The sequence below is a fragment of the Sitophilus oryzae genome, unplaced genomic scaffold (assembly GCF_002938485.1).
Source record: "Sitophilus oryzae breed Bouriz unplaced genomic scaffold, Soryzae_2.0 scaffold_682_pilon_pilon, whole genome shotgun sequence".
NCBI lineage: Eukaryota > Metazoa > Arthropoda > Insecta > Coleoptera > Curculionidae > Sitophilus > Sitophilus oryzae.
In genome coordinates, this window is record NW_022147287.1 from 1,514,153 (window position 1) to 1,526,282 (window position 12,130).

General features: G+C 31.4%; 1 protein-coding gene across 1 annotated transcript in view; it reads right to left on the reverse strand.

Moving 5' to 3' along the window:
* The window catches only part of LOC115888072, a 417,007-nt gene that overhangs the window by 2,792 nt on the left and 402,085 nt on the right, over positions 1-12,130 (reverse strand). Inside the window, exons 29-31 of the mRNA XM_030907644.1 lie at positions 11,224-11,345; positions 5,539-5,694; positions 1,635-1,772 (exon numbers count right to left, since the gene is read on the reverse strand). Coding sequence (XP_030763504.1) covers positions 1,635-1,772; positions 5,539-5,694; positions 11,224-11,345 — 416 coding nt within the window. The remainder of the gene's footprint in view (positions 1-1,634; positions 1,773-5,538; positions 5,695-11,223; positions 11,346-12,130) is intronic.

Genomic DNA, 12,130 nt, shown 5'->3' on the forward strand with positions numbered 1-12,130 from the left:
AAGATACCCCACCTCCTAATTCTTGTCTAGATTAAACGGGCAATTTAAAAATAAGAACCTTTATTCTTTCGCAAAGATAAAAATCCATAGGCGCTAAGTCCGGCGGCCACGACGGCCAACGGCTGGGATCTTGGTTAGCTATTCAACTATTCTCGAAATTGACTGTAAAAATTTGCTGATAATTTCACCGTTTTGAAGCTGTATCTCGTCTTGCTGGAAAAATAAGTTTCCGAGTTCTATTAGGCACAGATCATCAATGAGGGATTCAAAGCCTACTAGTTAAAAGTGGCGAACTATTAAAAGTTCTGTATTTTGAAGGGGACTATAACAAGATAACAAGTGTTCTATATTTTTGGAAAGGAAATTTGAATTCCTTTCAGATAGTTAAAAATATACAGGGTGTTCCATATAAAAAATCAATTTTTCTGTTGATAACTCCTAAATTAATAATTTTTAAAAAACTATACTTCAGCCATTAAATTCTACGTAAAAAGGTGCTTTGGAAATGTTTTCATAAAATACACACTTTTCCATAGCAAAAAAGTTACAACAATTTGTTAAAAATGCACATTTTTTAAAAACACCCCGTAACTCCGAAACGGCAACAGATATCGATGTACGGTTTTCACCATCATGTTTTTGATAAAAATTAGGCTCCAGATACCGATATTAATTTTCATCTATCTCCTATAGAAAAGGATGTTTCCCTTTAAAAGCATCCAATTTGAACCACCCTGTACAAAATTGTAGTGATGGGAATACCGGTTCCACGTGAGTCGCGTTACAATAGCGACCGTTCCAGAAAAATATCGCGATTTTGTAACCGAGGTTCCGACTTTCAAAGTGTTGCGGCCCTCGTTAAAATATATCTAACTTATCTATATTTGTAGATAATTTTGTAGACTAATGTAACTTTTATCCGCCACTCATTTTCCAAATATCGAGTTTATAATTGTGTATAGCATATTTTCGTTTAAATAAAATAAACGGCTCATATTTCGGAACGAAGCACGTGGCCGCCGAGGTCGAGCGTCGATAATCAGTTACGGCAGTTACTTATGTTCGCGACAGGGAATTACAACTCTAGGAGCGCGACGGCTGGAGCGAACACGTCCCGATCGAGATCGCGCGGCGCTACGGGCATACCAGTTCCAGATACTACTGTTGGCGACCGACGAAATCGCGACGGCTGGAGCTAAACACGTCGCTATGCGGTTACTACGGTTCGAGCTAACTTCAAGTGCGATTATAAATAATTTATTTGCAAATTATAAATAATTTTTAATTTTGTCGTCATTATGATCGTCGTTCTTCAGTAACAGGTTCCTGATTCGTTGTGGAGCGCGACACGACGTTACAAAAAAATACTGCTCCAAAATCGCGTTACTCAAATACCGACACATCACTACAAAATTGTCATATTCATTTTCTCCGAAAAATGTGTTGTTTCGCCATTATTTTACGGTAAAATGTTGCAATTTAGTTTTCGAAAAATAAAAAATCACCTTTACAGAGTAATAACTCGGCTACTATTACACCTACGGTAATCAACAAAAAATGAATCATTTTTCATCAGTCAGTTTAGTTTTAGTAAAAACTTTTTAAACACACCATGTATATAGAGGAATACTTACAATATCGGCGATATAAACTCCTTGACCCGAATTCCTACCGACCACGCTTAATCCTAAGCCTTTGCCGGGCTTTTTCAAGAGATCGACTTCGATTGGAGTGTATTCTACGCTTGTTGGTCGAAATACGGTGATTTTCATCTGAAATTAGAGCACAGAGAAATTAGAACAATTGAGGATTAAGGGTTTTCGGGATTCTAACTAGAAAACTGTTTAAAACGCTCTTTCTATTAGTATATAGAGCGTTCTATAACTTGACCAGTTTAAAATTGCGATTAGTTATACAGGGTCCGGCAATAGTTCGTCGGGCATCTGTAGCTCCTAGAATAAAAAAACTTGGGAATTTTGTTTAAGTGCAAACTTAAAGTATGTACTAGGATGCATTTCAGGAAAATATTTTAACTTCTATAGGGTGGCTCACAGAAATGTGAGTGTATTGGGATGATTTTTTTTAAATAGAACGCCCTGTATATTATTGCATTTTTGGCTTCCTTTTAGATCATTTTACATAATCCTAAGACATGAGTAAATATATTTCGATAATTTCAGAGATATTAATAAATAAATAAAAATTATATACATATTTTTCAGCCCTTCTTAAAAAAAATATTAATAATACAAGAACTGTCCTGAAATCAAAACTATATTAGGCATTTACTTTAGATGGTCTGTACTTACTTTGCTATAAATATGGAAGTCGCAAATCATACAGGATGTTCAAAATTCTACGCCAAACTTTATAAAATATAAAATAATCTTTCTTCGTTTTTTTTTAAATGGAACACCCTGTATATTATTTTTTCAGTAGATGGAGAATTAAAAAACGAACTTTTTTTGTATTTAAAGTATTTCAAAATTTTTAACGGTTTCGCAGATATTCGCGGTTTTATACTTCATATGGCATTTTCCACAGTAAATTTTTATCAAAGCCACCCTATGATTTTTCTCTCGTATTTTACCATTGAAAGTGCCATATAAAATAATACTGCGTGTATCTGCAAAACTACTAAAAGTTTTGAAATACTTTAAATACAAAAAAATGTTCATTTTTTAACTCTCCATCTACTAAAAATACAGAGAAAAAATATTTTATATTTTAGAAAGTTTGACGTAGAATATTGAACATCCTGTATGATTTACGATTACCATATATATAACAAAGTAAGAACAGATCATCTAAAGTAAATATGTAATATAGTTTTGATTTCAGAACAGCTCTTGTATTTTTAATACTTTTTTTAAAAAGAGCTGAAAAATATACATTTTTAATTTATTTTTTAATATCTCTGATGAAACTATTACTATATATAACATATTTACTCATATCTTAGGATTATGTAAAGTGATCTGAAAGGAAACCAAAAATGCAATAATTCAGGGTGTTCCATTAAAAAAAAATCATCCAGACCCACTCATACTTTTTTGAGCCATCCTGTAGAAGTTAAAATAATTTCCATATTACATATTTTAAATGTCAAATTTGGCAGATACCTGCTGGGGAAAACATGCAACATTTCCTTAAGTCATTTTTAATCTAAATTAAAGCAGAAACCTCGGCAGAAACTATCGCCAAAGTTAAATTTCATCTAAGTCAATAAATAAAAAAAAGTTCCATATTTTATGTTCCCGTTATCCTGATCTGAAATGACGGTGCCTCGTCATTTTAGATCCGTTTGCCAGACTACGTCTCTTTGAATAAGAAGACTAAGGAAGGAGCATAATGCTATCCATGTATTCATGCATGTTGGGCGGAAAAAGCACTCTAGGGTGGGGATCCTTGACAGTTCTGTTTGACGATTCATTTGACACATTTGAATTTGATTTGAAATTTTGTGGATTTGTCAGTCTTTACGGAGCTTATTTTATGTTATTTATTATATATTCTACTACTGATAGTTGTATAAAGGTAGTAAATCTAGATGGAAATTGTGGCAGAACTTAAATTAACAGTGACACTATCGCGATTTATCGAAAAAGACTCTAAAATAGTTGGTTGTGTAGCGTGCGGTAGATCTCGGCAAAAATCGAGTGTAATAATGGAACGACTTTTCGCTAGTAAGTGACTATATAATATACATACGTGTAGTAAACCGATCATTTATGAAATTCACTTAAATTAATTAAATTATATAATTTTTCTTGCATTTTAGCTTTTATTTATTACTTGTCAAAGATTAGATGTCAAAGAATTTAGATACGTTAATTTGACTTACCTGCTTCAGTAGCGTATCGGATGTTTGTGTTATAAATACTTATTGTAACTTATCTATTTTTATTAGAATTATATATTTTTATAACAATTTTAATAACTACCAACATTTATTCACAATGTAAAATAAAACATCAAATTATTGAGTCTACCCCACGTCTACTCTACATCATAGTTTTACATTTTTTTTAAATAAAATCAGAACGACAGTGATAAACCGGAATTTAAGTCGGCCATATTTGGAGCCCATCGCGGTGTACCTAAAATTTTTGATATGCTCCTTCCTTAGTCTTCTTATTCAAAGGTACGTCTAAACTACCATCGAGCCGTAAATCACCCTGTATATAAAATTACTTTGCTTTCTCCAGAATTATATTAATCAAGGTGAGCGAACAAAGCTTTTAAACTCTTATAAAGTGCCTTTTATAAAAGAGACTGTCGAAACTGAAATTCTCCCGAGACAATTCCTTAAGTAAAACTTCTCGTGCTGCCATCACATAAGTTCTCAATAGCTTAGATCAATTTCACAATTTTAACAAAATGGCTATCTAATGGATTAAATCGATACAAACCAGCTATCTTTAAACTATTATCTTAACAAACTATATTTTACATATGGATTGAACGACCATATAATATGGTAATCACAAAACAATTTCCGATGCACGTCATCAACTTTGAGTGACAAGCGATGGCGACAGCGCTGCCAGATTGTGATGGATTTACGAGATGAATCTTAATTTAAGAGTAACAAACAATATATTTATTATATCATTTTTTTAAAGATTTTTAATTTAATAACTAATATTTTAGAATTAATTGATTTATTTGTTTTATAGCTTATTTTACTTATTACATATGCAAGAACTAGTCCATTAGGAAGATTATTCTAAGCGTTATTATGGGGTTATTTATTTATTTACTGATGTAGATACATTTTACAACGCCATACGTGGTAATAACAAGCAAGAGGGTGCTATTAATGCACAAACTAATAATCATAGAATTTAAGATAAACTAACTTTGAAAGTGGTATAATGTGCTTATTAATCAAACTTACTTTTTTAGCTGCGGTCAAGGATAATAAAGGACCTTTATTGACACGTTCTCGTTTAAAATAGTTTATCAGGAAAGCTACAAGCTCTTTGCTTCGATTGTTTAAATGCTTCGGCATGTTTTCAACACATAATTTCAAGAAATGCAATACAAAAACTCGAAAATTTAGTTCTTAAAAGAACAGTTTGTGCTTAAAAGTACAATTTTTAAAAATAGACTATGAAAATAGGCAAAAAAAAGAGAATTACTCACAAAGACTAAACAACAACACGATATTATACAAAATAATGACTGACACTAGGATAATTGTCATATAATAAAGAACATTGCTGAACGCGGCGCAATGTGACCAACATAGCGATAATAAAATTCGGTTTAAACTAATTTTTGCAGCTTTAATCTAAATAAAATATCTGTTACAATCATTTGCTCTATAAAGTAAAATGAAGAGCTGCTCGGTATCCTAAATTATACAACAAATTTAAACATTATTGCCAAAATTTCATTTAGTCAGGTTTATAGATAGTGTCAATGTCGATATGATTGATGACGTGCATCGGAAAATGTTTTGCGATTACATATTACATTGTTGACTGACCGAATATTTTGGTGTAAAAAATAGACATAATATTAGTTAATTACCTTTGGCAGTGCTTGTCTTAATGCTAGAGAAGCTGTCGTATTCGAACAGTCTCTCAGTGATACCCCGTTTACGTCTAAAATTTGATCACCTGGCTGTAACCGTCCATCTTTGTCGGCTGTCCCTTTTGGATAGATCTCCAGAAGAATAATACCATCCTGGAATTGATGTCCCATTAATTATAATAAAAAAAAACTTTACTAACTCTCTACTTTTGTGATTATAAATTTAATTAAGCACAAACAAATGTAAGAGGGAACTTGAAACTGTAAATAGGAAAATATGTAAACAGGGAAATAACTCCAATGCCCAAACATGTAAATAACAAACTGTGGTGTTGTCAAATCGAATTTTTAAAGCAGAAAACGAGGTATAGGAAAATTAAAACAACTTTGGCTGCACGTCATCAATGACACCATGCGTCGTCTTATGGAGTTTGCTGGTGGTCGTATTATGATGTGCAACCAAAGTTATTTTAATTTTCCTTTATATGATTTTACAATTCTAATTGTGCAGATTTCTGTTTCTATATTGTGGCAATTTTGCATTCCACAGCGCGACGCAAACGCGACGCGACGCGCGACGCTCGACGCTCTTAGACTGAATGTACCTTTATTCGTTCGCTCAAACGATAAGAATTAGTAGTGGGAACTATCGAATGAATACTATCGAAACATTCGATAGTTGCAATTCATTCGAATAATTCGATAGCTAGTAAAAAAACATTCGTTGAAAACTATTCGAATAAAAATTATCGAATAGATGCGTCATCTGCCTTGAAATATTGTATTCTAGTAATTCGGCAGCAAAAACCATTCATTTATAAAATTCATTCATTTATGAAATTCATTTATTCGTCAGGATCGATTATAATAAAATATTAACTGGATTTTAGTTGTCGCCCGGCGACATAGGTTTCTTTCCGAGAAACCCGACAGCGGTCGGTGGCAATGCTATGAAAGAAGCCGGCATCTTTGATTTTTTGCGGAGTCATATAAAGATAAGGACACATTATTTTTTTTTATGGAGATGCTAGTATTTACACAGAAAATACATTATGAAGGGCGCTGTTGCCATATATTGGTATTAGTTGATATTAAAGGATATTAGCAAAGAATATTATTGTTTGGCTTTAGTTAGTTAGGGATAGTATGTCATATATTTTGCATTTTTTTTATTAATATTCTGTTGTTACACTGCAATAATACTTGTTATTTTGGATGTAGGAAAATGATGTTTAATGTTTTTAAGCAAAGACTGGTTTAATAAAAAAAATAATAACAGTAATAATTTGTTATACCTATTAACAACAAAATTTAAAATAATTTAATATAAACATTTTTTTACGTAGTAGCAAAATATAAACAACAAATTAGATGTCAAAATTATTTATATTAGATTCTATTTAAAAATAATATAGTCTTCAAATTTTTTGGCAACGTTGGTTTATTAAATAATAATAATTACAGAACTAATTTGTTATATTAACAACAAACTTTAAAATCATGAAATATAAACATTTATTAATTTTCTAAGCATGCAGTGTAATGGAAGGAAAATATAAATAAAAAAATTAGAAATCAAAATTATTAATATTAGGTACTTTATATTACTATTTAAAAATAATATTTATTTTTACTGGCATTTACTTTAAAAAATAAATGAAATATTTCTTCGCAAAAAACTACATGTAAGAGAATTAGCATAAACAAAATACAAACATCGTTAACTTTTTTTTAAATTGGCACGTGTAAAACTTTCGTCTCTTCTTTCCAACTTTCGTAAAAGCGTCAATTTAATTTTCACACCCCATAGTTTGAGTTCGATAACCATTTATTTAACCACATTACTTAAATATGATTATTAAGTTCAACTAATTCATATTATTAAAACATCTAAAATACAAATATGTATTTTTAAAATTAATTCTAAGTTCATCTCATCTCTCTTAAAAATTGCTACTTCTCAAAATTTCCCTTTAAAAAATAGACCATATATACCCATATAAAATAAAATAATTGAAAGATGGGGCTACGGAAAATCACACAAATTTTCGGAAAAATTTTGACACCTGCACACGCACACAATCGTCAATTAAAAAAAACTACTATTTTAGTATTTTAAATATTTTAATAAACGCAAAAATAGCACAGTATTTATAAGGTGAAGTTATAAAAATTTGGAAGAACTAATAATGCCACTGACGTACACAAAAATCAAACGAATACTAAATTTCATTTTATCAAAAGCATTCGATAGTCGTGGCTCAACGATAACCATTTAGTTGCACGGCGAGGTTGTCACATATGCTTTAGTATACAAATGAATGAATGATTTTATTCGAATAAAACCATTCGATAGTTGAAATCATTCATTCAGTAACCATTCGATAGTCTAATTCATTCGATAGTTCCCATCGCTAATAAGAATTATCTTGTTTCGGCATGATTTAAAATGTCGAATGTCGAGTAGAATATGTAAAAAAAGTTCTGATCGTTTTTGTTATGTTTGTAGAATATATATTATCAAAGAAGAGAAGACCCATTGTTAGATTCGTTAAAATTTGCATATTTTCATTATTTTGGATTTCCTGTGGCAAACCAAGATAAAAAGTGGGTGCCTCATGTGTTTTGCGAAAGCTGTAGATTCGTCTTACTCCAGCGGTCATCAGGACAAAAAGTACACCTTCCATTTGGTTCATCAGTGCTATGGAGAGAACCTAGTAATCATGAAAATGATTGTTACTTTTGTGTTACAAAGACATTGGGATATACTTGTTGGTCCACGAATCCGTAAAATTATGAAAGATTCTAAGTTTGAAGGCCTGGAATCATTCCAAATGATTGTGGAAGAATTTTTGGGAAATAAAAAAAGTGAAAGTTACATAGAAATTGTTACCGATTTATTGGAAAATATTCAACAGATGGGAGTAAACATGTCATTAAAGATTCATTTTCTGCACTCGCATCTGAGTTTTTTCCCTGACAACTTAGGAAATATGAGTGACGAACAAGGGGAACGTTTCCACCAAGACTGAAAGGTTTTTGATGAACGACATCAAGGATTTTGGGATGAAAACATGTTAGGGGATTACTGTTGGTCCATTATAAGAGAAACTGATTCAAATAGCTATAAAAAGAAGGCAAAAATTTGTCATTTTTAATTTTTTTTAGTATTAATACCAACATTATGTATTTCAGTTAAGTAAATAAATATTTCTTAAACCAGATGTGACAGGATTTTCTATTATTTTTTTCTGGATAAGTCTACCTAAATAAATAATAAAATAACAAGTTTCAGCTGGGGTATGAAAACCATGTAAACTAGTGAATCAAAACTTTAACACCCTGTACCATGCATAAGATGCATTTCCGACCCAGAGTGTGCTATGTCAAAATTAATATTTCGATGTCCCCCATCATTCCCCGAAAGCATGACCCACTTACAGGAATCACCCTGTATTTATGAGTTTCGTTAATATACAGGGTCGTCCGAACTGTATTCAGGAAACTTCAGCAACATACATGCAGATAAAAATAATTAAAAAAGTTCGTGTAAATGTATGTCCTAAAATGCTGGGTGTAGAAGTTTCATTTTTATTTCGATTTTTTCCAAATAATTTCTGAAGTAGCGTCAATATTTGAATAAAAATTGGTGTCCGGCAGTTTTTTGACATGAGAAATTTGATTTTGATGTCAATATCACTACTATTTGTAGGGGGTGCCAGCGGTGCCACCTACATGTGTTTTAACTGTTTTGAAGAATAATAACTTTTCTCGTCCGTACCTGTATATATACTGAGTAAAAAGATATACATTTCCGTGATTTTTTTAAGTAAAAAATGTCTCTTGGTAAAAATTGATATGAAAATTTATATTCCAAATATCTCAAGAACCAATACGCGTAGCGATTTTTACCAAGGGACCTTTTTTAAGTAAAAAACGTCGTAAATGTATATTTTTTTACTCAGTAGTTTTATACAGGTACGGACGAAAAGTTATTACTCTTCACACCGGTTAAAAAATATGTAGGTGGCGCCCTCTATAAGTAGGAGACATATTGACATCAAAATCAAATTTCTCATGTCAAAATACTTCAAGACACTAATTTTCATCCAAATATTGACGTTACTTCAGAAATTATTTGAAAAAAATCCACATAAAAATGAAACTTCCACACCCGCCTGTATCTCCGAAACGAAGCATTTATACGATCTTTTTTACTTATTTTTATCTGCAGAATATGCTACCGAAGTTTCCGGAATACAGTTCGGACCACCCTGTATAAACTTGTATAATAACTAAGTGGAAACGTAGCATTTTTCAGTTTATCTTGGGTACCTTCGCTTTACACAGTATAATTTGTCTATATCATTTGTCTGAGCTTATTACCATGAAGGATTAACCACTGTATTACTCTGTTGTTTTTTGAAATAGATATCATGGTACAAAGAATACAAGGTATGATCGATAGCGGCTCCAATTTCGTTCAGTTCGCGCATACCACCTGTGACGTCACTAGGAAAATAATGAATAAATAAAAAATAAAGAAAGTTGACAGGAGATCTGCATTTTTTGGGGTTATGGTTAAGAATTGTTTATTTTTAAGAGTTTTTAGTTCGTTTAATTTAATAATTACTAAAACCAGCAGTTCCTAAAATATATTTAAAAATAATTATCTATTAACATGGATTTGGACGATAATAATAGAAGTAATAGAAGTAATAGTAAGAATACTAAATTTATTTCTATATTCGGTATAAAATTGTTTATTAGGTTTTTAGTTTGCGATGTTTATGGTAAATAATTTTCATGTTCATTGCCTCTGAATTCACATGAGGACAGAGATGAGGATATCTATGGAAAAGTAACCACAAGAGGAATTGTTACATCATTTAAAAAATGTTGGGAAGTTGAAGTTTCCCATCGAAAAGTAGAAAATGCCAATGCAGATGAATGTATTGTAATTGTGATAGAAGTAATTCCAAGGGTGAAGTCTATTATAATTAGTGACCTGTGCTTCTTTTTATATGTAGATGTTTCAGGTTTTGAGAATAAATCGGTTGAACGAAACCCAAAATTTAGAGGAAGTATTTGCATACCCAGAATATGACCATCAAGGATTATATAGCTCAAATTTCCTTTAATGGTAGGCAATTATTCAATGCAAATTAACTTTTTAAGTGACTGAAATATTAAATAGTTTACAATATGGTATATCACTAAAAATATATTACTTTTAGGTACAATTAGTGCCCGATACATTTCAAAAAGTAGATATTATTTTATATTAAATGAGGTGTTGTACCAACAATCAATTTATATTAATACCGGAGATTAAAAAATAACAGAATAAATAGTTCTTTTTTTTATACTACAAAAATAAACTATAGAATACAACAGTATTTAAAAAAATAAATAAAAAGTTATGTTCCGGCCGAGATTCGAACTCCGGTCTCTCGCTTCCTAGCCCGACTCCTTACGCACTGCTCCACAGTAACTTGCTTAGCGATAATTCAATGACGGTATATAAACAAAAAAACAGGTTTATAACAATATCTTGACGATTTGAACTGGCGCGCGGAGAGTGCTGACCATTAGCGCCAGTTATCACCTGTGACGTAGCGACCAACCTGCGCAATATCATACCTTGTATTCTTTGTACCATGATAGATATGATATACTTACGCTTATGACAGTATCTTTTCCACCAACGAAAGTAAGACCAAGTGTTTCATTGTTTGTATTAATTTCTATGGTTACTTCTTTACCAGGAACTATGCTACATGTAGCTGGATCAGCTGGGGGTTCTAAAATAATCAATAAGAAAACTAAATTAGTATTATTTCCAATAAAAAATATTTTTTTTGAAACAGTTCATTTTAAATTTTTGTTTTCAAAAAAATGTAAAAGGGCTTTTTGATAGTAAAAGTTGTTGACAGGAAGATAAATAGCTAGGGTTATTATAATCGGTTGCTCCTATATTCCAGATAACCACCAGATACCTAATAAGTTATTTGCAAGACGTAAATGAATGTGAATCCGGGTGAACTAATATACAGGCGAAGATATCTCCCGGGGGTGAGTTTAATTTAAGCTTAAAAGGGTTCTGGAAGGGTTTATCCAGGCGTGGGTAATAAATTCTATCTGATTAATGTTATAGTGGCAGTAAAACGCACGATTTCTCTATGGTTTTGATTGCGTATTGAATACAAACACTAATTAACTGGATTTTGAAATAGCTGAATAATAATTAATACTCGATTACTTAACTAGAATTTTGTTTTATCGACATTTAATTTATTTCATATTCTGTATGTTATTTAATCTTGCGATTGTGCCAAACCGAAGAGATTTCAACTTCTTAAAGATAACTTGTAAAGATTAATAGAAAAAATATTTTCTCTTTATCACTACATAAAACATTCGAGATGAATAAAATGGATCGAGGAATGTTGATAGACGCAAAATTCCTTCAGGAAGGAATAACCTGGAATAAAATAGGGAAATATCCCATACACTCTGAATCTGAATCTGATATCGGAGATGGTGAACTAACCTTTGCAAAACCGTCTTAGATACTAGCTTTTGTCAA